A 24,961-nucleotide genomic window follows, 5' to 3' on the forward strand; every position below is an offset into this window, starting at 1 on the left:
TGAACCTAGAAATGACTTATTTAAAATGATGATATTTAAAATGATTTTTTTAAAAATCTTCAAATAATGAAAAAAGTAGAGTTCAAATCATTTGTGAAAGCGTTTTAAATAAATCATTTCTAAGCCCAGTGAAAAAAAAATAAAAGCAGATGCTGTGTTTTTGCTTGGAACAGCCGAATTTGCTTTATTTTTTTTGTCCGGACCTCGGAAAATTCCGGGTCAGGAACGTGTCCTCGCCCCCTCCCCTTTAGTAATTTTTTGGTCACATGACGTGCAACGTGCTGATATCCGGTGAGCGGTTCGCCGCGCCTCTAGTGGGGGGACCCGCAAACTTGATTCCGTGTATTCCCATGCGGGGTAAAGTCACTTTAGTGTATTTTTAGCCATCTCCGATGCCCCACCGACCATGGAAAATGGACCCTGTACCATCACGACCATTCTCTTCGACCTGGACAACACTCTCATTGCCACAAGACAGGCGGACAAGCAGACCTGCGCCCAGGTGAGCCCCAATCACTTTCTTTTTTTTCGTCAAAGTCGACGCGATTTCCGCGAAGATCAGCTGTTTTTGACGTTTTAACGCACGCGCGATATGCGCACGGGGGCTGTCTGCAACGAGCGGCACGTGGTTGAGGGAGTCGTTGACTGGAAGACTAAAAATAGTGCGAGTGATTCGAGACGTTGAAAATTACCGAATTTAGAAGGCGTCGCGACGCTGGAACTAAATATAACCTTGACGCTTCGCGTGGACGAAGCGCAGTTGTTTGAGGGGGCTCGTGCTGAGAGCAATGGCGGGGCAGATCTCAGATGCAGTGAAAAAGTGCATTGCGATACTAAAGAATACCAACAGCGACACAGAGAAGTTCGCCGCTTTGTTTATGGTCACCAAGTTGGTGAAAGGTGAGGTTATGTGCTCAAAAAGGGTTGTTTACATTGTCGAAAAGCCGAAAAGGCACCCAAAATGGCGCCGGGGGTGATGTTTTGATGAGTTGCATTTTTGCAGTTGGCGTCGCAATAGAAGTGACAGTCGGAATCACGGCGCACTTTGACCCAGTTGCCTTATGTTGCGATTGTATCTTATTCCAATCAATCGAAGTGGGCCGCGATTTCGTCATGTTTCTGGTACGGATTGGTCCGCGATCGGTGACGTCGCCCCCGGCCTACTAAGTTTACAAAATTCTACTTTCATGGCTTATTTAATTAATGTAAACAATTTTCTCTGGATAGGATCAATGTTCATTATGTGCCCATTAAGGAACAATTAAACCACATTCCTGGGATTTTTGGGAATTTTCTTCGCTAAATTTAGACGGAAAACGCAGGTACATACTTGTACGACGTAAATCATTTCCCAATGTATATTTTCTAGAAGCGAAATTATTTCAAAATTGCAGCTGCTGCAAATTTCTTATGACACTTGCTATTTTGCCAAGTCGTTTTTTCAACATTTCATTCAAATATGAGTTTCGAGAAACCATCGATGAATGAAAAAACACATAAAATCTATTTTAGAACATGCGTAACCATTTTTTTTTGTCTAAGTAAATCAATTGTTTTCCACTTGAGTCACAAAAACTTCCGTGACGTAAAATGATAAGTGAATACATAGTTATTATACAATTAACTTTTTTAGATCGTATTAAATTTCCATTGGCAATTGACTTTTGAAATAGGTTTCGTAACATAATTCCCATCCCAGAATAATTAGACGCTCGGCACATAATGAACACGTTTGCCTCTCACTTACCGCCGTTATCTTAAAGGCAAAGACTGCAACCCCGTGGCAAAAAAAGCCATCTTCGAAGCCATCGGTTTCGACTTCATCAAACGCCTCCTCCTCACCGACGACGTCCCAGTGGACTGTCCCCCATCGATCTACAAATCAGTGGCGCTTTCAATCCTAACAGTCTTCTGCAATGAAGAAGAACTTGCGACAAACCCGCAGATGCTGGCCAACGTCCCCGTCTTCTTGGACATCGTGCAGAAGTCCGACGACGAGGACCTCATGTCAGTTGGTGAAACCTACAACTGTCTCAAAGGAATCGCCAGTTTTCCCGCTGGACAACAAGCTCTTATCCAAGCTGGTGGCATCGCGCGACTTGGAGACATATACTCTCATGGGAGTTTTCAATCGGATGAAGCTCTCACTATTCTTGCGGTGCTGATAAGTCACTTGGGGGTGAAAAGTTGGGACGAAGACAAACCAGAGACTTTCCACGCGTTGATGAACAAAGTCGCGGTGGATTTCGAAACGGATCAAGATAAGAGGAAGTTTGAGCTGTGTGGGGTTTTGAACGCGCTGCTTCTGAGCTGTCCGAAGAAGATCCTCAGCAGCTCCGACAATGAGACGTGGCCGATGAGCTTGTACAAGGGTCTAACCGACATCCTTCAGAGCAAAATAGGGGCGCAACAAAGAAACCCAGCTTTGATCTTAGCCTCCAGTATTTTGGACGTCATGGGGGTGGAATGGGCCATGTCGGATGAAGAAAAACCCAAGCAGTTTTTCCTTCTGTTGATCCAGCTGGCGGCGATTGAAGTCCGCATGCAACTTGATGGAAAGAGTCTCAAAGCTGCTACTACCCAAAAGAATCTCATCACAGCCTGCTATATTATCATCGAACTATCAATTAATTACGTGGCTACAGATCAGTTGGACTTGGAGCAGAAAGAGAAACAGACTTTATACACAGGCTTGAAGGGGGCGTTCACCGCCATCATAAACTTATTGCTCAAAGTGTCTGCAGACAAGAACCGACCTTCTGGACAGGAAAAGTGGTTTGTCTACGCGACCATCCGAGTACTCGCAGCGTGGCTAGCTCAAGAAACCTCCGCTTTGAGGATTCAAGTCTACCAACTCTTACCCTTCATCCTAGAGATCGCCAATGAGAGCTTCTACGCCCACAAGGCGAAGCGCGTGGCTGAGAAAGCAGGAATTGACCCTGAGCCATCTGCTGAGAACACTGTCGACATTTTCAGAATTCTCCTTCCGGGGATGTGCCACCTCGCTGTCGAAGACCCGGCCCGCGCCATCATCCTCAAGAACAAACAAGATAAAGTTCTGTTTGATTTCGTGACGTTCCATTGGAGCATCGTCCACTACAAGCGTCCTCCGGTTCCACGATCCGAGCGCTTAAAGGTGTTAAATCAACCGAAACTAGAACTCAGTCCGGAGCTTCTTGCGGAGATGCAAGACTCTCGCACCGCCATGATCAGCGCTTGCAACGTTCTGATGAACTTAACAGTTCTTGAGACGAAGTACGTGGACGAGAGCGAGGTTTTCAACGAACTCCTGAGGTTCATTTTTGAAAACCTCCCGGAGCTGAAGGATATTCCCGAAAATTTGGTTCTCCACGGGAACCTCTCCGTCTTGGGGTTGTTGCTTCTGAAACAACTATCAAAGAAGGTGAAGAAAAACGACTTTTCGATCTGTCGCTACATCCAAGCCACCATTAGATTCTTATGGGATGCTTACATCATCGATGAGAGCAACGACCCATCGGCTTTGGTGGTCGCAATGTCATACAAAGAACACTGGATGGAAATCATGGAGCTGTGGTTCTTGGGCATGCAAACCATGTCCGGAGTCCTCGCTCAGATCCCTTGGATCTCCGAATTCGCCATAGAGTCCGGTTGGGCCGAAGGCATCATCCAAACGTTGAAGAAGGTCAAAATCGGCACTCTCCCTCCGAACGTCAAGCTTGCTTACGAAGACTTTCTCTGCCACCTCGTGGACGCCAACGAAGGCGTCGTGGAGGTCCTGAAAAAAGCCGAAGCTTTACGAGTCTGCCGGAACCACCGGTTCATGGAACTCGGCAAGAAGCTCTTCGGCGACTAAACGCTTTTTAATGCATTTTTTGGTTGTTGTGATGCTAATTTTTTATATGAAATTAATAAGTTTTGTATATTTAAATAAATGTACTTTTTGAGAGACTCGTTGGATTTATTTCGACACCTTTCAAAGTCAGAAGCAGTGTCTGAGGTTTGGTGTTTTAGCTAGCGCAGATGCTGTGGGAGAAATGGGCAGTTCCTCTGGATTTGGCGACGGCGGCGTCGAAAACATACTTGAAGAACTTCAGGAAGTGCCCTGAAAACTTGGCGATGAGTTTGGATGTTTGGAGGCGGCGGCTGTGGGCCCAGGCTTTAGGAGATCAATACAACAAGTACTCGGGTACGTCAAGTTCTTATCAGTGGGTGTTATTGTTTTGGAGGCGATGACCGCACTTTGGACGGGCGCGGTACCGAAATATTTGACCCTCGAGCTTTGTTTTTGTCCGCTTTTATCAATATTAGTACGATAACAATTAATCGTGTTGTTTTGGTACTGATAAGGAAGTCCTTAAGCCTATAATACAGTTCCAAGGTCATGTTTTCTATGTTCGTTCCAAGGTGAAGGGTAAACTGCAATTTTTCTAGTCACCTTCTGTCATTACATGTCAAAATTGTCCGTCCTTTCCTCGTCCGAAAAATGTTAATAAAAGTGGTAACTTTGACCGGAGAAGAGAAACTGATAGACGTTGAGCCCTCCGATAAGGTGCTAGCAATCAAAGAAAAGCTCGAAGAACGCGAAGGCATTCCTCCAGAACAACAGCGTCTCATTCACCAAGGCAAACAATTGCGAGACGACCGCACCATTGAAAGCTACAAATTTAAAGGTGGCGCCATCCTCCACTTGGTGGTGGCACTGCGAGGCGGCGTCTAAACTATAATTAAATAAAACTTGACCACTCTGACTGTGTTTTCCTCCTCAGGTGAAGTGTACGAAATGTGGCTACAGCTTCGTTACGACCACTTGGCATTGACCACAGACATACAGAATCTGCTTCAGAAGCTCCGCCAGCACTATTTCGTAGGTCTTATTACTAACGGAACTTCCCGAGCGCAATGGGAGAAAATCGAACGACTCCATTTGGAGAAATTTTTCGACGTGGTTTTGGTTTCGGGGGATTTTCCATGGGAGAAACCCCATCGAAGGATCTTTCAACTAGCATGCGAATATTTAGGGGTCGAACCGCGACAATGTATTATGGTCGGGGATAAGCTAGAAACTGATATTTTAGGGGGGGTCGAAGCAAATTTAGGTGGGACCGTCTGGATACCGTTGAGTCAAATTGAAATGGGAGAGGACGATCCTAGACCCGATTACGTTTTAAACAACGTAGTTGACTTACCGAAGTTATTACCGAAGAACCCTAGAGTGCCCCGTTTCCGAAGGACGAGAATGTCGAGAGTCAGTCTTCCTGATCTGGAAGATGCGAATAGCAATGGGAGTGACGGAAGTTAGACGGGAGATAGGAGTCAGTACATGTTTGCAGTATTTTGTTTGGATCGCCAAAGTTCATTTGGGGGCGAAGAGGTGTCTCTCGTTTCACTTTTTTTGGTACAAAAATCTCAGCTTGTGATAGTTTCGAAATTCGCTGTGAAATATTGGCTGACTAGATTTAGGCTAAGATATAGTATTTTTGTAAGAGATTCTAAAAACGAATGAAGTTAAACGATACGTGGTCAACTTCAGCGACACTTGCGCCGTTTAAGCACTCCTGGAAAGTTTTTTGATTGGTTGGTTGTGAAGTTGCCTAGCGTGCCAGCGCTTCTCAAACGGTTGTGCCACTTCTCCATTGGCCAGAAGCGTTTGTTGTTCAAGATGGCCATGCGAGACATACGGGTAGTTATTTGTCTCCTTTTTTAAGTTAATTTCGTTGTGTTCATTTAATTTCTCGTAAGGTTTCAAGAAACTGAGATGGTTGCTAGTTGCATTGTTATTGTTGCTAGATATTTAAGAGCAGTTATTAAAGTAAAGCTTTAAACTTAAATCGTGCAATAAGGACTTCGGGTCCGTTTTGTGCAAAATCAGAAACAGAAGTCATCTGATGGTAATGAAGTGCAAATAATTATTATTTTTACTAAGGATTCATTTAAGTTGGTGTGGGAAATAGTGTAAAGAGTTTTTAAGAACTATATATCAGATTTTTTTTCGTTTCGACACAACCCATAGTATTATAACTCAGTAATTATAGGCCTTGTACAGATTCCACTTAATGTAGTGTAAAACCAGCATATTCGAATGTAACAAACGCCCAACTTATATCATTATCATCACATAATCTTATATTTTCATGTACTTTTATACTAATAACAATGTCGTTACGTAAGGAATATCTCAAGTTTTAACGAGAATACTTTTTACTACTTCCGTTTAATTGCTTCAGTTCTCTTTTTCATTTGTCATTAGTCTGTATTTTAGTCCTTTTTGTGAAATATACGTTTTTGTGTGTTTTTACCCGTTTTTGTTATCAATATTATCAATACAGTCGAGAACAAGAAATCCTGAACATCCTCATATTTATTGTTCGCAACTGCATGACAAGTCCCCGAAGTTTGACAGGTCGACCACAAGATGGCGCCACCGTCGGCTGCTTCAGTACCAATATTTTATTGAATAAATGTTACAAACATACATCTAACTACAAAATATGCACACAACGTTTAGCTCTGAAGTAAAATCGAGAGCTTGTGCACGTGACCTAGTCATTAAAACTAAATTAATATTAGCACTTCACCAATTGGCCTGTACGGGCTTAAAAAATCAGTCAATTAAATCCTCAGCACACTGTTAACAATATTTTACATGATATCTTCAAAAAATGGCAAAAAAAAACAAAACGACCGAGTCTTGTTTCCAAAAAAGTCTTTCCGTGTCACAATATTCTACAAGCGTTCTTTAACACATTCTTCTTCTTTTTATGTTTGTTGGGCCTCAAAACAATAGTCCCATTATGGTGGTTTTTGGAAGAATGACTAGGGCTGAAGGCACCTGAAGAAGCAAGGGTTAAATTGAAGAAACGTCGTTTTGGAGTTGTCTCACTGATAGTAAGCGAATTGGGGTGGTGTGGTGTGGGGGCGGTGAAATAGTCATAATCGCGCGGATCCCGTAATTCTGCAAGGCACCTCGCCGCCAAATGGCGGAAGACGGCGGCGACGTTGACGTCTTCTTTCACTGACGTCCGTAGGAGGCGGCAGCCGAGGGCTCGCGCCAGCAGATCAGCTTCCTCTCTAAAAAAGAAAAAGCGCTTGAGTACAATTAAATGAACATAAATAGAAAGTCGGAAATAAATTCCGAGAAAACTGTCTAGTTTTCCGCATTTCCGATTAGTCCTGACGTCAGGAGGGCTAGCTTGACCCCATATATCCCCGGGAAATCGCGTGTCGGCGTCGTGCCGTGACTTATAGCTGTTTTGTTTCTTAAGCGGTTAGAGCTGGCGTATTTTTGTATTGTTAGCTGTGAAATTTAGGAGGGTGTTGGTAGCACTGCGTCTAAAGTGTCAAACGTTACCAACATCCAGCCCAATTTGTTGTTCGGTGCGAGCTTAATTATCTCGTAATTCTCACGTCTTTCAATGGTAAACATGGCCGCCGTTGTGGCTCTATCAAAGACATGCATATTGATTTCTTACGGTGACTGCATGGTAAAAATTTCTTCTGTAATTAGTTTTTTGCGCGTCTGTTTGTGAACCTAAACAACAATTTCTATGCAAAGCAGTTCGACCGAATGCAAATGCGCCAACACCGTTAACCATACTGGATTTTTCAGCCCACCTCGTCTTTTTAGCGCCATCACTGATTTATAACTCAAGAAAATTTTCCTACCAAAGTCTATAAACACATTTACGACATAATCCATCAGTTGATGAAGATTGCAACATTGAAAATGTCTTCCCCGCGCGCCCTCTTATTACTTATTACCATATCCAAGTACCGTAACATCTTTTAATAACCAGAAACTTACGGATTGACGACGCTCTGGTCCATGAGGTCGATTTTATTCTGCACGATGACCGTAGGAATCTCGCCACACTCGTTTTCAACCTACGGCGAAAATGACAATTGTTAAACACTTGTGTTTGAGCAAACAGCAACGTCATCGTCGATGATGATCCCAAGAATACGAACCTTGAGTTTCCATGAATGCGCGGCTTCGAACGAGTCCCTGTCGGTCGTCGAAAAGGCAAGAACGCAAGCTTGAGCGCCGCGGTAATAGGCTTTGGTGATGGCGTCGAACTCTTCTTGGCCTGCGGTATCCCACAGCATCAGTCGGACCTCCTCGCCGTCGACTCTGCAATGGTTTTATTGACATCGTAAACTTTATGGTGGAAGTGCTTGGGAGAGTCGCTACAGGCGCTAACTGTCGGCTTTACAATTAACTTTTTTCAATTAAAGGAATTTAATGATGCTGTTGCTTGTCAAGGGTAATTTTCTTGCCCCAGAGGCAGTGGGAGCTAATTTATCCAGGAAACAGTGATACCAACATAACTCACATTCCAAAGCCGCCAAAAAAGAAACCGCAGCGACCACTTTTCTAATGTATAATTTACGAATTAAATGATTAATTGCCACGCATTTGGTCTCGTTTTCAAACCAGAACTTGACGTCACACTTGTCAGTTTTTTCTCAGGTGAAATTATGATATCAACGGAGTGAATGCGAATTAATTTCAATTTTGCTACAGCGACATGTTGCGTCTACAAAAACCGAAACAATTTTCATGTTGTACACACTAACAATATGAAAATTCGTCGCGCTAGTAAAGTTCAGATCCACGTTTCTAATTACATCAGATTAATCCGACCATTAAAGCTCAAGCGGTCTTATATCAGGTCCGTGCGGTTTTCTTTTATTTCTGTGCCAATAAATTAAATCACAACAAAGCAGATTAACCGTGACCGATGTAACAATTTCACCTAGTTCAGAGGATGAAAGCGCAATACTGTCTTCGATTTAAAGGTGTCAGAGATAGGATAGCCAATGAAAAGAGCGGATTATGACCGAATTTTCAGAACTAGCCAATGAAATGAGTTGATTATGACCAAACGCGGAAGTGTACATAAGAGAATTCTGTCCGGAATTCCGCGTGAAATTCCAACTCCGGTAGCAATTTACAATTCCAAATAGCCAAACCGTGCGTGTCGGCTATAAACACACAAATACTCACTCGATTTGCCTTTCTAAGAAGTCGACTCCTATCGTCTTCTTGTAATCCTTCGTGAAAGTGCCTTTGCAATACCTTTGGATCATGCTAGATTTGCCCACTCCACCATTGCCCACGATCACCACCTAAACATTCTTTTTCAACACCAGAAAGAGTGAAAGTACCTCCTTACCTTGAGGGCCACCTCCAATTCTTCCTCCCGCATATTGCTAGGCCCTCGGCCCGGTGTAACCTCTGTAGAGGCTCCCCGAATTCATCACTCCTATCCTGCTAGGACTGCTCCACGAAAAGTCAGCACCCTGCAAAAGAACTTTTTATTCAAATCTCAATCGATGGTATTGATGGAATTGATAGCGCACGACCTTGCGAAGCGGTTAGTGACCTATACAGAGCGACTGCAGAAGATGGCGATCCGCCCGCCATCAGGCTTGTCTTTTTTCAGTTGCATGAAATGCATAGTTAATGAGGGAGCCTAATCAGTTCAATTGATGGGTTTCATTTTCTGGGAGATAAAAGATGGTTATCGGGAGTTGATTGGATTATCGGAAGACGTGGGGCGTGACAGTGATGGATTATGCGGCTTTATCCAGGATCTTTCGTTACCGGAGTTTTTAAATTCGCGCCTTTTTGCTACCAACCGAAGGAAAGTTCCCACATTCCGGGAAGCACAGGAGTTGTGGTATTTTTCCTCAAGTTGGCACCACTGTAAATTGTTGACCTTTCTAAATAAAAGGTGGTAATATCCAGATTCTTTCGTTTACGGGGTTTTTAAATTCGCGCCTTTTTCAACTAACCGAAAGAAAGTTCTCACTTTCCGGGAATCACAGGAGTTGTGGCATTTTTCCTTAAGTTGGCACCCGTGTAAATTGTTCACCTTTCGAAATAAAAGGTGGTAATACTCAGGATCTCTCGTTAACGGGGTTTTAAAATTCGCTCCTTTTTTCTACCAACCGAAAAAAAGTTCCCACATTCCGGAAAACACAGGAATTGTGGTATTTTTTCTCAAGTTGGTACAACTGTAAATTGTTCACCTTTCGAAATTAAAGGTGGTAATTAGCAGCAATGTTATTACAGAGTTGAGAGGAGTGATTAATTCCCTAACCGTATCTTTTATGAGAATTATTTATGTAGCACGAGAGAAAAACGACCCAGTAGCCGCTGCCACGCGAGTGCAAAGTAAAAACCAACCCGGAAGCATTAACGACTTTATCCACCTCATATGCAAACATTTCTGTAACCTTGAAGTCTTTAACAGCCAATAAATTCGTGGTAATCGCTTATTCTCGATTTTCCTTTACAACAATAAAGATTTATGATCCAATAATATTTTTACTTTTCTTCCTTCCGAGGCCGCGTGCTAAATTCGCTGCGATATCTCGTTGCGTAATCCCAACCTTTCGCCGTAGAAATCCCATCTGGTTCCTTTTTTCTTCATAGTTGCCACACCTGAGAGGGCTCGTCTAATTACCGGAAACAGTTGTACCAACCCGCGTCGGAGTACCAACCGCGCGAATTTACATAATTTCAGAGATCCTACTTCGATACGCATCTGTGAAGAATAAGAATCAACCAAGGTCACACCATCGCTCGCACGCAACAAAGAACACGTTTTTCCAGTGTATACGCCGTTTTCCTCGCGATAAAAGACAATGGCGCGTCTGTAAAAATGAGAAAAAGAGCCGACCGAGCCTCATTAATTTATTAACAATTTCATTTACAAATCGGTCCGATTTATATGCGATTAAGGCGTCGTCGGAGCGTTTTTTCTTCGCTGAATGGTCGCTATTAAAATTAATGGCTTCGGATTAAACCATGAAAGGAAAACGGAGGAATGTCGACTGACGGATTAATCTCTTCCGAGCGGGGAGGAAGAAATTCGCACGGATGATAAACTACCGAAAAATGCGCTTTTTCAGAACTGATAACAAGCTTTAACCGTTCTTTGTAATTAACAACGGCTTGCAGTAACGAACGTGCCAATTTCGAACGAGTTCGCTCCTTGATCCGAGTGGTTTCTTTTCAGTTTAAAATGCGAACATGTGTTTGATTGTTCAGCGCAATTACGAGGCAATTTCGTTGTTTGACACGGGATTCTATTATTTCATAGACTTCCTGGTGTTCTGAACTATTCGAAGTGGTTACGAAATTCTTAGAGAGCGAAAGGATGCTTTGTTGTCGCGAAATCACTGCAAAAACAAACGCTGCCGCCTCAGAGGTGTGCTAATCCAACGACAAAGAATAGGAGCCCCAATAGACCCCCGAGGGACACCCCATTTCGCCAAGATGGCCGTCGCAACTTCAAATCCTCGTTGTTCTTCTCAAAGCGGACCGCAATAAAGCCGCGAAAAATGCATTCTGATACAAGTTGAACAAGATTCCAATCTCGAGCATTTCCAACCGTTATCCCACGACAAAACATTTAAATTAACTCTGGCAGCAATCTCTGAATTAACGAAAAACATACAATTCGGTTCCGCCGAGCACCAGATCAATAAAACCATGACCATGTATGTCGACCATATGGGAAGCGTGGCGATGAAAAAAACGCCGGTCTGGTTTGCCCGAGGGTACTCAGTACAAGGAAACGTTCTTATGAATTAGGCAAACAAGTCGAGGGAAATACAGAAAAAAGTCGGAGTGGAGTTACGTTGGCAAGCCTGTTCGGGGAGAGGAAATCTAGATCTGGGACGCGCCCTTAAGGTGCGTCCAGATGGCGTAATCGAGTGCTAAAAATGGCGAAGAAAGTGCGAGTTTCAAGAAGACTGCAAAGAGAGCCAGTTGGGGACAGATGACAAATTTTTGAAAATAAAGCGCGGGGAATGAAGAGAGGACATCTTGTTCTAGCCAATTACTGCGATCAATTGACCGGGCGTTTTTACACTGCGATAATAACTGCGTTACTGGAAAAAAGGCAAAATACAGCAATTCCGATGGAGGCATCAATAACATTTCTTGTGGCAAGCCGGAAATTGTACCAACAGTACCTATCTGCCCGATCATGTACAGTTGGTTTCGGTTGCAAATCCTAAAATTTTTATCGTGTAATTTCTTCATTTGCAAACGTTGCAATGGCGGTGTTATGTGAATTGAGTTTTGGGCTACAAAAGACAATCGTGAAATTTCTGCCAATGGAATGTGTCGAATTTCACATGGAACTAATTAATGACGTAAGCTTGATACACAGGAATTTTTATGTCAGAAGTGACAAATGTAAAATTTTGGGAGAAACAATGACGCCAACCTTGTCATGTTAAAATTCCCAAAAGTAATTCAACAAGATTACAACCTTAAATAAAGGAATAACTGTCAAAGTGAACATTAGCAACCTAAACCTGAAGCTAAACCGAGTCGGTTTAGGTTGCAAGTGTCCACTTTGACAGTTAATTTTTTATTTAATGTTGGAAACTTGATGAATTTGCTGTGGAAATTCTAAGATGACAGGGTTGGCATTATTATCTCCCAGAATTTGACATTTGACTATTTTGACATAAAAATTGTTGTCTATCAAAATTAGATTGTAATTAATAAGTGCGAAATCTTAAACTGTTTTAAGTGAAGTGAAATTCTCCTTAGATGCGGCTGTTGTTTCAAAAACGTTAAGAAACAAATTGAACTTCGACACATTACATTGGCAGAACTTACACGATCGTTTTTTGTACCCCAAAGGTTGCAAGCGTCCACTTTGACTGTTTTTTTTTCTTAATTTAAGGTTGGAATCTTGATGAATTAATTTTCAAAATTTTAAGATAACATGGTTGGCTTCATGGTCTCTCCCAGAATTTGACATTTGACAATTTGGACATAAAAATTGCTGTGCATCAAATTTACGTAATTAATTAGTGCAAGTTCTTAAACATGTTTCAAGTGACGTGAAATATTCCTCAGTTGCGATTGCTGTTTAAAAACAGTAACAAACAAATTTAATTGCGACCAATTACAATGATAGAACGTGTAAATTCGTCTTTTGTACCCCAAAACAACACTGCCTAACATTTGCAACAGGATCGAATTACACGATGAAAATTTGTGACCTTGGGAGGGCATTTGCAACCTAAACCAACTGTATTGTCCGCTTTGACAGTTAATTCTTTATTTAAGGTTGGAATCTTGATAAATTAACTTTAAAAATCTTAAAATGACAAGGTTGCCATCGTTTTTCCGTACATTTGTCAATTTGACCATAAAAATTGCTGTGGATCAAAGTAACGTGACTAATTAATAACAAACAAATTTAATTCTAATTGTTCATTACATTGAGTTATTTTATGCCCCAAAACCTAATTTACATCACACCGCACTTGCAACTGCAACAGAAACGAATTACACAATGAAAATTAAAAAAATTGTAACGTTGGTTGGACATTTGCAACCTAAACGAACTGTGCAGTAGGATTAGGTTGCAAATGTCTACTTTGACAGTTATTTTCTTAATTAAAGTTGGAATCTTGATGAATTAGCTTTGGAAATTTTAAGTTGACAAGGTTAGCATTATTTTTCCTCAGAATTTGACGTTTGTTAATTTTTACATGAGAGTTGCTGTGTATTAATGTTAAAATAAAATTCTCCACTGGTGCGATTGCTGTTAAAAACAAATTGAATTTCGACACATTACACTACATACCTAACCTAAACGATCGTCTTTTGTACCCCAAAACCCAATTCACAGCAACGAATTACACCATAAAAATTTGAAAATTTGTGACCTTGGGAGGGAATTTGTAACCTAAACCATCTGTAATTCCGGGATAAACAGCAGAGGGCCGCAAGCGGACCCTTGCGGGACCCTCAAAATTACGCAACGAGTTCAAAACTAACTCAATTTGTGATGGTTAACAACAAATTCAAACAAGTCTGATTTCCGGTGTTGCTGTAGCAATTCGATTATATCAGAACAAGCGCTTGTTTGGAGATTTCATCAACAACGAGCTGCGAGCACCTTTAAAAATGAAATGGTGCGCTGCTTCGCATTGTGCGTTACAAAACTACCATATTATTAGTGTTTTGATCACATCCACAGCGGGAATCTGGAACTTCCGTCTGAACAATATCCACCTTATTGTGGTTGTGGGAATATTTTGTCACGGTTAGACATTACGAAAAGCGTACAGTTATTGGTTTAGAGCGTGTAAAAAAAAACCACCTCTTCGTATTAGCATCCGGGGATGGCCGGCCGTTGCCTCTGCAGAACTACCATCATCAAGAGCCGCTGGAGCAGAACGGCCTAAGAACTTATGTTTGCGTTTACGTCGTACGTGCCGTCAAACTATCAATTTCAGTTTACCCTACTTGCATAAACGCAGTAATTTATGGTCAGCCGCAAAGTACTAACTGTAGATCATCGCGGATTTTTCGTCGCACGAGAAAGTCGCAATTCCAGGTTAATTATTTTTAATTAAGCCGAGAAAAAGCGGCACGCATCGTACCGTTCTTATTGTCGTTGATGGCGGAAGGTTTGTGTCCAGACTAATTAATTTGAAGCTGTCGGAAATACCTGTCACATTGTTTATTACCAACGGGCATTCAAAGAAGAAGAATCCACGCCGCGCACGCTAGTTTTTCAAAATCGTTTCCAGCTTCGGTATTTTTACATGTCATTGATACCAACTGTCGTCAAAAAATACGAGCCACCAATTGAATCTATTTTTCGCACGCGTCTCCAGTTGCCGGTTATAATTAACCAGAAAACCTTGCCAGACTCTTCTATGATTTTTTTGACAGGTGCGACGTCCGATTGTCTTTGACATTGACTCGTCTGGATTATTTATACACGTGGAGCAAATTAGCCAAAAATATCAACGCCCCGTTAAGATTTTGATTTAAGTTGGCAGGCGTGAACTTGGGTGATACATTTCGAGATGATTGCCGCCTTTCATGCAGTTCTGCCAACGTGAATTGTTATGACATGCAAATTGCACGGAATGCCCACGAGCAAGATGCAACTCATTACTTTTATCAAGATGAAAAATTCGTGGCCAAGGTGCCAACTTTGTTTGAAAATGTTACAAATAGTTCTTAGATTTTTCAAAAGTCGAAACGATGAAAATTTTTCAATTTTTTTATTTTTGGCTATAACTCGTAAACTATTTGTCCGATTGATCTCAAATTTGGCCAGTAGATAAATCTCGAGCTTCTCTTGCGACTGATGTAGAACACACGGGTATTAAACGTCGTTTTTACCTTGAAAACACTGATTGAAAATCACCCCAAAATGATCTTTTCAACACAGTTTTAGGCCAATGCCAAATTAAACAAATTTCGGCTCACTTTACGCAGAATGTCACGCTAAATCCAAAGCTTTAAGAATTTTTAATTTTCGTCAATAAATAACTGAGTTATGGCCGTTTTGTTTATTTTGGTTTTCACTGATCGTCTTCACTAATCAAGTTGCTTGGATCCGGGTATTGTTAAAATAAACAAATGAGGAGCGAAAACAGTTTGGAGGTTGCGATTGGTCCGTGGTGTCATAATAAACTCTAATCATTGGCTACTTGGAATAATTGGGTGATCACTGCGATCTTGTGAATTTATTGACATAGAAATGAGAGGAAACGTCGGATGGGCCTGATATAAGACCACTTGAGTTTTAATGGTGGAATTTATGGCGTCGTGTCGGACAGGAATTGGAAGTTGTCTCTCAATAGCAAAGGAGGTGAAAAGGTCGCTGTTTTTGAAAGGCTGCGTGTAGGTTTTGACCATAATGTAAACTTTGGGCAGCATCTGCTAGCGAATTACCGGTCATAAAATAATTTAATATAAAGACGGGTCAAGTGAAACGCTCATGTAAATATTTCCAAGTGTTTTATGGGTTATAAATGTAATTTTGCCTGTCCCACTTGTTATAAACCACACGACAGAATTATAGCGTCCCGAAACTCCGAGAATGTATATTTGGTAACCCAGTTGCGGTCTCGGTGGTTCTAGGAAGTACCACAAGAAGAATGAAGATGAGTCAAGGTGATTAAAGATGGTCAATTCGCAACGCTAGAGCTCGCAATTATATAAAAATGCGCGCTTTTTCCCGTCTTCCACTTTCCAAGTTCCTCAACGTGTAATTAAACGCCGTCACACTCTTCAGAAAATCGAAGAGCATCCCGAACAAATTGAAATAATTTCAATGACGTAAACAACAAACTTGAATAAATTACATGCCTCTGTAAATATTTTATCAGATCGTTCCGTAGTGAACTCGCATGAACCCTTTTTAATAATCCAGACATCTCCAAGTCAACGACATCATTTTCTTTGTGTATTCTTTCGAAAAACCCAAAAAGACACTTACGGCATTTCGCGTCCCATTCACCAAATCCAAACACTCAACACAACGACCCGGCGTCCCACGAACAAAAAGCGATCGTCGTCAACGGTTACCTGATCGAGACTGACTTCACCAAGTTTAGGTTGCAACCGCGTGTTTGTATATTTCACCTGCTCGGTCGGTATTTGCCACCTGCCGTTATTCCTTCACGGCGCGGATGGATGAAGAGGGATTACGATGAGATTACGTGATGCTGCCCCAGAGTCGCCCGATCTCAATCCCCTGGAAATTGCGATTTGCGGACGATTCGTCCCCGACAGTGTGTCCCCGACAGTTCGTCCTCGGCGATTGGTCCCCAAAACTTTCGTCTCCCGGTTCATTCGTTCCCATTTATTTCGTCCCTCAGCACGGATAATCGAGTTGTTAAATAAACATACGTTTAAGGCAACAGAATTATTTGGAACGTTTTATTAATTTAAAATATATGGGGTATTCCATGCCAAATCGACCACTTTTGACCCGGATCCTTTTTGATTTGGCTGAAAGTTTTTTCTTTTTTTACACTATAGAAAAAGTTCTCAGAATTTTTTCAATTTTTTGTTCCCAACCCAAAAAAAGTTATGAATTTTTCCAAAAAATGGCTTTCATATTTTTAAATAGCTACAACTTTTTTAAAAATTATTTTATTGGAACGTTTTTTTTCAAAATTTTTGTTTTGAAATGTACTTTTCAGAAAAATATACAAAAAAATCATTAAGATAATAAACTTAATAAAATTTTTGCCTTTTTTGAAAAAAAGTTTGAAGTTCGCCATTTTTTATTTTTTATTTTCTTCAAAAAACTTCAATTAAGTCTGCGATCATTCCCGCATATCCCAGAGTGGGCCGTTTTTTTATATTTTTTTTATTTAATTGTATATAAAAAAATTAGTACTTTTATTTATTTCTTTTTTGGTCCCAAAATTTTCTTTGCCGCTTGAGTTTTTAGTTTCCTGAATTAAGAAGGTTTTTATTGCAAAAGAATTTATTTCAAGCATTTTTTTAAAGTATGCGAACATTACTATTCAAAGACAAACATTTTAACCCATAATTTTGTTTCTGCTCTCTGCACTGACTTAAATCTCATTAAACTACACCAACCGTTACTGAACTTCTAAATTTTAAGTTTTTTAACATTAGATGCAAAAGTATGAAGTAGTTAGTCTTCGATTTGCACTCGGATAATCGAGGTTCTACTGTATTGCAGGAAACTAATGCGCTCATTGAAAGGTATTTTTTTTGACGTTTTTTGCATCTAATCATTAAAATGTTTTTCTTAATATATTACGGATTACTATTTTTATGTATTTTTTTATTTTGGCGGACATGGACAGAGTTAAAAGTTAAAAACTCATTTGCAATGTTTGTTCTTAAAAAAAAACATTTTTTTTATCATTGAAAATGATTTAGAATATTTTTCAAACAATAATAATAATTTGCAATGTTTGTTCTTAAAAAAACATGTTTTTTTATCATTGAAAATGATTTAGAATATTTTTCAAACAATAATAATAATTATTAATTTTTCTACGTCAGACTCTTATTAATTTGTAATGCATCTTTATTATTATTTTTTGTATGTCTTTTTTATAAATGTTTTATTTACTAGTGTCAATTTTATTATATTTGATTTTTTTAATTGTAATAAAACGAATTTTCTTAATACCTACCTTGTGTTGCATATATCAATTTTAAGTAAAATTATATAAATCACATTCTTCAATTTATTATCAAAGATCACACGAGACGAATTAAACTGGGGCTCAAATTGTATTAGAGACGAAAGAGCCCGGGATGAATTGGCGGGGACCAATTGACGATTTGAGTCCGCTTGAAAAAGCGTGGTGTTTACATTAGCACTTTGTTTTCGCCACCCGGACTATTATTTCTGGCGTGTGATGAATACGGAAACATAAAAATGACAGTCATAAAACTACTTTCATGTTGTACCCGATCTGAGCCCTCTTGACAAGCCGTGGATCTGGCAAAAATGAGATAAAGTCTGCAACTACAATTTCCGCGTTGTTTGCTCATTAATTTGTCAATCACCTTTGTCGTGAGGGTTCAATCACAGCCTACTGGAATGTTAATTAGCAGTAATGGATATTTAGCTGTATCGTTGGTGCTGTTGAATTTCGCGTCTTGTTCTGTCAAGTCATGCTCTAATCAACGACCTCTTCCTAAGTTGATGAAGACACAACCGAATTAATTAGCTTCGAAATTAAATTATTTCTAGACCGGTACTAACTTAATCTAAATTTAAATATTCGCCGAAATTGTTTCTACGTTGGCACTTGTCCATTTTTTGTGTGTTTGCTTTTAATTATGGAAATGTACTTTGATGTCTGAATACGTTTTCTATGCGACTTTCTGCTTTTTTTTTTCGTAAATTCAGGTTTTTTGTTTGGTTAAATTTATGATTTTGTGAGGTGAAAGTGCTAAAATTCAAAGATCTTTTCCGTGAATTTTCGGGCCTCAAACGGTAGTTATAATTGAATTGTAAATTCTTCCATGACAAATTGAAACTGACATTCTAAAAATAACACTTTGTCTATTATCCTGAATACAAAGTGAAATTGCGTGTAGCGCCTCTTTTTCTTGCACGTAATTGTTTTTTAGAAATGTTAAATTACCAGTAATTGATAGTTTACGTACATAACATTGTGCTTATTGATAAGTAAAAAGTTTAGTGAAAATACTTTCGCTTATTTGCATTTTACATAAATGATTTGTATACGGTAAATGTGAATTTCCTTGTAGATTTGCATGCTTTGATAATATTTTACCGCCGAGTGTTAAACAGACCGAGCAAAAGAAAATTATCGGCTTTTGGTCATCCAAACAAAGCGGCTTTGGAAATAGAAATCTGTTGGTAACTCTGTCTTTTTGACAGATTGAAGTTGGACATCATTGGGTTAGTCATGACAGTTCTGAAGTATCAAACTGCAGGTCTACCAACGCGTTTTATATTGACGACCAGAAATACGAATCTAAAACCTAAAATAAAATAAATAGAGCTGACATTAACAACAAACTTCAAAGTACAGTTCCATAGAGAGTTCGATTTATGCAGCTCGCCAAGTACACTCTAATTTACCAAAAATCTAAGGTAATTTGATTTTTATGTTTTGAGAATGAAATATAGTATATCCGGTGAGAGATTGGAAGATTTTCACAGGTTGGCAGCAAATTATGTTACAAAATACACTAAAAACACTAAACTCCTACGCGAACTGAGTTGACAGGGTTGACAGTCAGTGGGCTTATTTTGTTATTTTAAATTTCGGGCGTATGGTACACTTTTTATCGCGTAGATTTAGTGACTTTTGTCATTCAATCTCTCACTGTACGAACTATAAACATCTCGAAAAACCTTAAAAATTTTATAATGGAAAAATTAAAAACACTAACTAAGAAGAAATTCCGGGAAACTGAGATGTAAATTTCTCATTCTGAATTGTTTAGTGTTTAGAAGTTGGTACCTCTATTGTTTATTCAGTTTGACATTTCTCTCAGGGCTGCCAACAGATTTCAAATTCCCCTGTCGCTCGAGCACCGGATACACAAAACTCACATACGTGTCTCCCCCAATAACGGGCAAATAGCCCCTCCGATGCCCTAAATCCTTCTTCGGAAACCTCTCCAACACCCTCTCATACGCCCCCACACAAGGATAGTCCTCTACCTTCTTCTTCACATCCTCCTCCAACTTTAGCGTTGTAAAAATATGCTTCTTACGAAATAAAGTCACCCCACGCTCATCCACAAGAAAATAATCGACTTTCCCCGCCATAACATCCCTTGTTGCTTCTTTGGGGTAAACGGCGTTGACTCCATACCCACACACCAAAATCGGCGTCAAAGTTTTCTTCGGTTCTTCACGTTTCCTCGGTCGTGGTAACGGCGGTGGAGTTGGAATGCGTGGTGGCGGCGTCGGTTTTTTCGGGGGTGGTGGAGGCGGTTTGACCACCGGTGGTTCATAACGCAGGGGTTGGCTACGGATGTACACAGGACGGTAAAGCACCATACTGAATGCAACGTAATTAAAGAGATTTGTGCAACGTCGAGCTGCGGCCAAGTGACATTTCGGTGGGATAATTTTGGAACAGGGTGAAGAATTGAGGTTTTTTGGGCACGTGGAGAGACGAAAGGACGCCAAGTATGCCCAATGGGCCATAAACAGACGAAGGGAATTCTGAGTTGTGCCAACGTGACAACAATGCAATTTGTTTTTTTGCGATTTACTGCGAAAAAGTGCCAAGAAGATTCACGGACGGCATTGACAGCGAATAATCCGAACATTTGCGGACGATAAATTAGATCAATAAGCACAACATTGTTTGCTGGAGTTTTACGGTTCCGCAATTAGTAGTTTTATCGGTAGTAACCGGCAATTGGTGCAAAAATAGAAGCGGAAGGCCGTTCACTTTTGAAATAATTGTCGATTTTTTCCTCGTTAGCGTGCCAAGTTTTTCGATTTGTCGGGCTTAAATGGGCTGTGGTAATTCGAAAGGCGAAGAATTTAATTTAGGCGAACAAAATTTTGGCTGCGATTAACGAAACAAGTAATTTAGCGAAAATAAAGGAACTTTGGGCATCAACAAAAAGGTCCTTGGTGGGTTCCAAAGACGCAGAAATGTTGCCAGAGACGAAGGTGTCGATTGCGATAATGAAATTTTGACAAACTGGATCAAACATTGTAGTCTGGCAAAGCGGTCGCTCTGTATGAGTTGCGGTTTTCCAGGAGAAAATCCCACTCGACAAACGGAAGTTATTTATATCTCGCAACGACGCAGGTATGTGAGATGATAAATGAAGAGTGCAAGTTGCCAATTTTCGTCTTCATAGAATAATAAGCAATCACACAACAAACAGACGCGGTTATCCCACTCGAATCAAAAATAAGTTGGTGGAAAAATGTTAATAATGTTGGTATGATTCACTCACCTGAATTTAGATCCACTGAGCTTGTGTGGGTAATAATGTCGTGTCGGTTTATTTTGAAATGTATAAATGACTACTTTGGCGCGATTTAGGGGTCCCTGCTACTACGATTCACCACTCTGACACATAATAAAATTATATTTGTTAGCACTTGAAGCAAATATAATTTTACGCAAGCATTCTGTTTTTACTCGGTCTAGTCACAAGATTTCATGCAACCTGTCTACTGTTACTATTTAACAGTTTTTTTAGTTTTCTTACGTTACTCTTGGCCTGAAGATACTTTCTGTCATCGTCTCTTTCCGAAGACGCTTCACGCGCACTGAAATCATCAATTCGAATGTCTGTGGAAAAGCGCCGGGGAGTTATGTTCATGACACCACTTTCATTGACGAGGACGTAGGCTACGCGACCGGCTAAAACCCCCCGAGCGGCCTCCTTGGGGATGACCGCTTGAAGATCATCTCTGCTGATCAAAACGGGGAACTCCACCTTCGAACGCTGCGTTAGCAAATCCTCAATCGCCAGGAGGTTCTGAGTTTTGAGCATCTGCAGAGGAACGTCACGGGAAGTCTTCAACTGGGGTCCTTTGGCGATGAGACTACCACTTTCACGCACCAGTTGGCGGATTCGAGGGTCCGACCGACCACGCTCTGGATTCTTCCTAATCCTCTCAATGGCACTCTTCAGAGAAAAGTCGCGCTCCGCCAAATGCCGCATGAGCTGAGTCCTCTGAAGAAGCTCCAACGCGCGACTGTCGGAGATCTCCCCCAATTCCTTTGCTTCCGTCAAAACCTCCTCAACTGTATTCATTCCGAGAGCCCGGGCGAAACTCGCTGCCTCTTCAACCACGCCCTCCAAGTTCCCAAAGTTGCTCATCAACTCCCTGGTGGCTTCCACGATGGACTCCTCCAGAAGCTCAATGGCGTCTTCTTCCGTCTTCACCCGGACCACCCCTTTCTTCACATTCTTCACCAAAAGGTTGATAATCTCCGGATCTATCTTTGCGATCTTCACGAACGCTTCGCTCTTGGTTTCTGAGTGCTTCTTCAGCACCTTTTCCACGCATTCGATGACGTCCAGCGCCGACACATTACTCGCAATCTCGTTCAAGAACGAGATCTTTGTCTCGCTGATATTTTGAGTGAGTTGTTTGAACACCGCCGCCGTCACCTCGGTGCGTTCGTTCGGTGTGTTCATCAACTCCAACAACTCCCCCAAGGTGGCTTCGTCGTTTTTAAGCACGTCGACGACGATCTCGCCGATCGCATTCAAGGCCATCACTTGGTCTTTCGGTCGCGTTTTGAACACGTCGTTTGCAGCCACCACGGCTGTTTTTAACATCACTTTCAGCTTGTTTCTTGTACTGTTAAACCTGACGTCAGCTTCTGAGAGATTGCTCACGGAAATGTAAGCGAGATTAATATTGTCTGCATTGATGCTATTTTTGTCGCGGAAAGTCGCTGCCCTCCGCGTCATCGTCATTAAAATATCCGACAATCTATTTATAGTGTTTTTTTCTGGAGTTATCTTCGCCGCGACGTCCATCGTGTCGCTCTCACTGACGTAGCTAACGAGGCTATTCTCCGTCGCGACGCTCAACTTCCGCAGCTCTTCCAGCTTTTTGCGGAGTTGTTCGCGTTTGTCTTCGATGCTGGCGAGGACATCGTCGAGACCGTCGTCCATGAGGAACGCCTTGAGTCGCTCCAGCTCCTGCCGTTGCTGTTCTTGCTTCAGACGAGCGGCTTCAGCGTCGAGTTCCTCGATCTCGGAAGTGTTGAGTTCGATGCTGGAGACGGAGGTTGGCGTTGAAGTCACGGAGGAAACTTCGTCTTCCTCCACTAGGTTCATTTCAGTGTCTATTATTACCTCTTCTTCGAGGGGTTCCTCAATGATAGGTTCCACAATCTTCTTCTTTTTCTCTGGTGATGGTTTCGGGCGCTCCTCCGGTGTGGTGGCGAAGGTGAGTTGGCCATCAGCCGTGATGGTGGATTGTGTGGGGAGGAACATGGGATCGCGTTCCTCCTCCCCCATGATCAACCCACTGATCAAAGTCGGTTTGTTGTCGACGATGATGGTAATCCCTGGCGCGTACTCCAGGCCATTCTCATTCTCTATGGTTTGCCCCGGGACGAAAACATCCCCGTCTTCGGTTTTGACCATTTGCCCGCTCACGAAGCACTCTTTTCCTGAGGGAAGAGTGACCTTGACTCCTGAGACCCGGCGCTTCGTTCCGTTCTCTCCATCGATTTCCTCGTGCTCGATTTCGTGTAAAGTCGCACTTCCCATGCTCCTGATGATGTCAGGGATCTCCGTCATTGTTGGCAACTGGTCTAACATTTCGGGACCCTTCTTCAGGAGGGTTTCATTAACATTCTTAGTCGCTTCGAGGTTGTCGATTTCCATGTCGATTTCTTGTTCCACGGCCGGTTCATCAATCTCTTCGATGATCTTCTTGGCGTCTTCTTCGAACTTCTGCCAGTCGAGGTTTTTGATGCTTTCTTGCACCATCGCCTTCCATTCCTTGGAGCCTTCTTTGGCTTGTCGCTTGCGTTTTCGCATGATTCTTCGGAGCTCCTCCTCCCAGCGCTCTTCGTCTAGTTCTTTTTCTTCGAACATTCTTGCGAGCCCCATGGTGTACTTACCGTGGTGGTGAAACTTTTCGTCTTCAGGGGTTGTTGCACCTTCACCACAGTACAGTTTTTCGTCGTTGTCGTAATATTGGATTTCCATGGGGATTTTTTTGAGGCTTTTGAGCTTAACAATCATTTTGTCATTGCGTTGCGACACCAGCACGTCGATTACGTCACCGTCGAGGATGGCTCGCTCCAACTGCGCTTGCAACACGATATTATATTTCTTATCGTCGACGCTGTAAACAAAGTTCTTTTTCTTGCACTTTTTGCTGTCTAAAATTGTCATTAGCAGCTGGTGGCTCTCGTTTTCCGCGTCCAAAACCGGCGTCATGTATGTGTAATCGTCCATTTCTTTGTGGAGTTTCTTTCCATAGTTCTTCACCCTTTTCGAGCGCTTCTTTCGGTGGTTGAGCAACACGGGGATGTAGTGCTGGATTTTGGCCCCTAGCAGCCATTTCCCGGTGATTCGAAGGGTCCTGAGGGCCTCCTTTGGCGTCAAGGGCTTGAGCAGGGGCAAATAAAAATGTCTCGCGAAAATCCGACTAGCGCCGGTGATTTTGCAAAAGGACAACACGTAATTCACCATTTTATTTCGAAGAAAAACAAGAGGGACGGGATTATGATTTATTTCAACACCACACTCGTATTACAGTCGTTTTATTATAAAACATTTCGGACACACCTTCAATACAATATAAATAGAAGCAGATAAGACATCGTTTCGTGCATCGTTTCGTTCGACGTTAAGTCATCGCGACGTTAGAACGCAACTAGCGTCGTGACGCCTGACCGTCGCATCCCACAGGATCACTCGGCTAAAACCGTATTCTCCCGAACTCTGCTTTGTAAGCGTCGAGGACGTGCTGGTATTTGAGCATGCGAGTGGAACTTCGTGCCTTCTCGAGGATCTCCTTCGTTCGGTCGTCTTCCAAGAATTTACCTTTTTTTATGCTCTTCTCCATCTCCACCAACTTCTCGCTTTTCTTCACGGGCTTGACCGGGACGTACGGCGGCGGCTGCTCGAATTTAATCTCGCGACACTTCTTTCGGATGTTCATCCTCATCTGATCCACTGAGGTTTCTTCCTTCAAGATCTTGTTCCTCA

The 24,961-nt window shown here is 41.6% G+C and overlaps 4 protein-coding genes, 1 long non-coding RNA gene and 1 pseudogene across 5 annotated transcripts; 3 read left to right on the forward strand and 3 right to left on the reverse strand.

The window, feature by feature from the left end:
- The first annotated feature begins 270 nt into the window (after nucleotides 1-270).
- On the forward strand, nucleotides 271-6,277 carry LOC148181873 (N-acylneuraminate-9-phosphatase-like). Its single transcript, XM_088037932.1, has 3 exons — nucleotides 271-502; nucleotides 3,994-4,168; nucleotides 4,749-6,277. Exons 1-3 carry the CDS (start codon nucleotides 407-409, stop codon nucleotides 5,279-5,281), a joined length of 804 nt encoding a protein of 267 aa, XP_087894058.1. The 5' UTR covers nucleotides 271-406; the 3' UTR covers nucleotides 5,282-6,277.
- Neurochondrin (neurochondrin) lies at nucleotides 554-3,930 on the forward strand. Its single transcript, XM_088037908.1, has 2 exons — nucleotides 554-900; nucleotides 1,764-3,930. Exons 1-2 carry the CDS (start codon nucleotides 789-791, stop codon nucleotides 3,833-3,835), a joined length of 2,184 nt encoding a protein of 727 aa, XP_087894034.1. The 5' UTR covers nucleotides 554-788; the 3' UTR covers nucleotides 3,836-3,930.
- On the forward strand, nucleotides 4,179-4,742 carry LOC148181875 (ubiquitin-like protein NEDD8 pseudogene; annotated as a pseudogene).
- A 137-nt stretch (nucleotides 6,278-6,414) lies between the features above and the next one.
- Rab23 (RAS oncogene family member Rab23) lies at nucleotides 6,415-9,246 on the reverse strand. The gene is made up of 6 exons (XM_088037945.1): nucleotides 9,156-9,246; nucleotides 8,987-9,108; nucleotides 7,948-8,110; nucleotides 7,784-7,863; nucleotides 6,863-7,050; nucleotides 6,415-6,811 (listed from the first exon to the last, which is right to left on the reverse strand). The coding sequence occupies exons 1-6, from the start codon at nucleotides 9,186-9,188 to the stop codon at nucleotides 6,696-6,698; spliced, it is 702 nt and encodes a 233-aa protein (XP_087894071.1). The 5' UTR covers nucleotides 9,189-9,246; the 3' UTR covers nucleotides 6,415-6,695.
- LOC148181877 (uncharacterized) lies at nucleotides 7,057-7,689 on the reverse strand. Its single transcript, XR_015770210.1, has 2 exons — nucleotides 7,335-7,689; nucleotides 7,057-7,276 (listed from the first exon to the last, which is right to left on the reverse strand). It is a non-coding gene; the product is annotated as an uncharacterized LOC148181877 (long non-coding RNA).
- Nucleotides 9,193-24,625, reverse strand: LOC148181878 (uncharacterized). The gene is made up of 2 exons (XM_088037900.1): nucleotides 21,482-24,625; nucleotides 9,193-9,282 (listed from the first exon to the last, which is right to left on the reverse strand). The coding sequence occupies exons 1-2, from the start codon at nucleotides 24,440-24,442 to the stop codon at nucleotides 9,193-9,195; spliced, it is 3,051 nt and encodes a 1,016-aa protein (XP_087894026.1). The 5' UTR covers nucleotides 24,443-24,625.
- Nucleotides 24,626-24,961: the final 336 nt, after the last annotated feature.

Source organism: Gnatocerus cornutus, chromosome 1 (genome assembly GCF_029298725.1).
Source record: "Gnatocerus cornutus isolate USDA-ARS CGAHR chromosome 1, icGnaCorn1.1, whole genome shotgun sequence".
Taxonomy (NCBI): Eukaryota; Metazoa; Arthropoda; class Insecta; order Coleoptera; family Tenebrionidae; genus Gnatocerus; species Gnatocerus cornutus.

Bases quoted from the DNA above. Each gene is read 5' to 3' on its own strand.
- Neurochondrin (XM_088037908.1), top strand. From the start codon at position 789: ATGGCGGGGCAGATCTCAGATGCAGTGAAAAAGTGCATTGCGATACTA. The intron at 901-1,763 runs GTGAGGTTATGT...GTTATCTTAAAG, and splicing joins GGTCACCAAGTTGGTGAAAG to GCAAAGACTGCAACCCCGTG.
- LOC148181873 (XM_088037932.1), top strand. From the start codon at position 407: ATGGAAAATGGACCCTGTACCATCACGACCATTCTCTTCGACCTGGAC. The intron at 503-3,993 runs GTGAGCCCCAAT...TTGGTGTTTTAG, and splicing joins ACAAGCAGACCTGCGCCCAG to CTAGCGCAGATGCTGTGGGA. The intron at 4,169-4,748 runs GTACGTCAAGTT...TTTCCTCCTCAG, and splicing joins TCAATACAACAAGTACTCGG to GTGAAGTGTACGAAATGTGG.
- Rab23 (XM_088037945.1), bottom strand. From the start codon at position 9,188: ATGCGGGAGGAAGAATTGGAGGTGGCCCTCAAG. The intron at 7,051-7,783 runs GTAAGTTTCTGG...TTTCTTTTTTAG, and splicing joins GACCAGAGCGTCGTCAATCC to AGAGGAAGCTGATCTGCTGG. The intron at 6,812-6,862 runs GTGAGACAACTC...TTGCTTCTTCAG, and splicing joins CCCCAATTCGCTTACTATCA to GTGCCTTCAGCCCTAGTCAT.
- LOC148181878 (XM_088037900.1), bottom strand. From the start codon at position 24,442: ATGGTGAATTACGTGTTGTCCTTTTGCAAAATCACCGGCGCTAGTCGG. The intron at 9,283-21,481 runs GTAAGAAAACTA...GTTCTTTTGCAG, and splicing joins ATCTTCAGGCCAAGAGTAAC to GGTGCTGACTTTTCGTGGAG.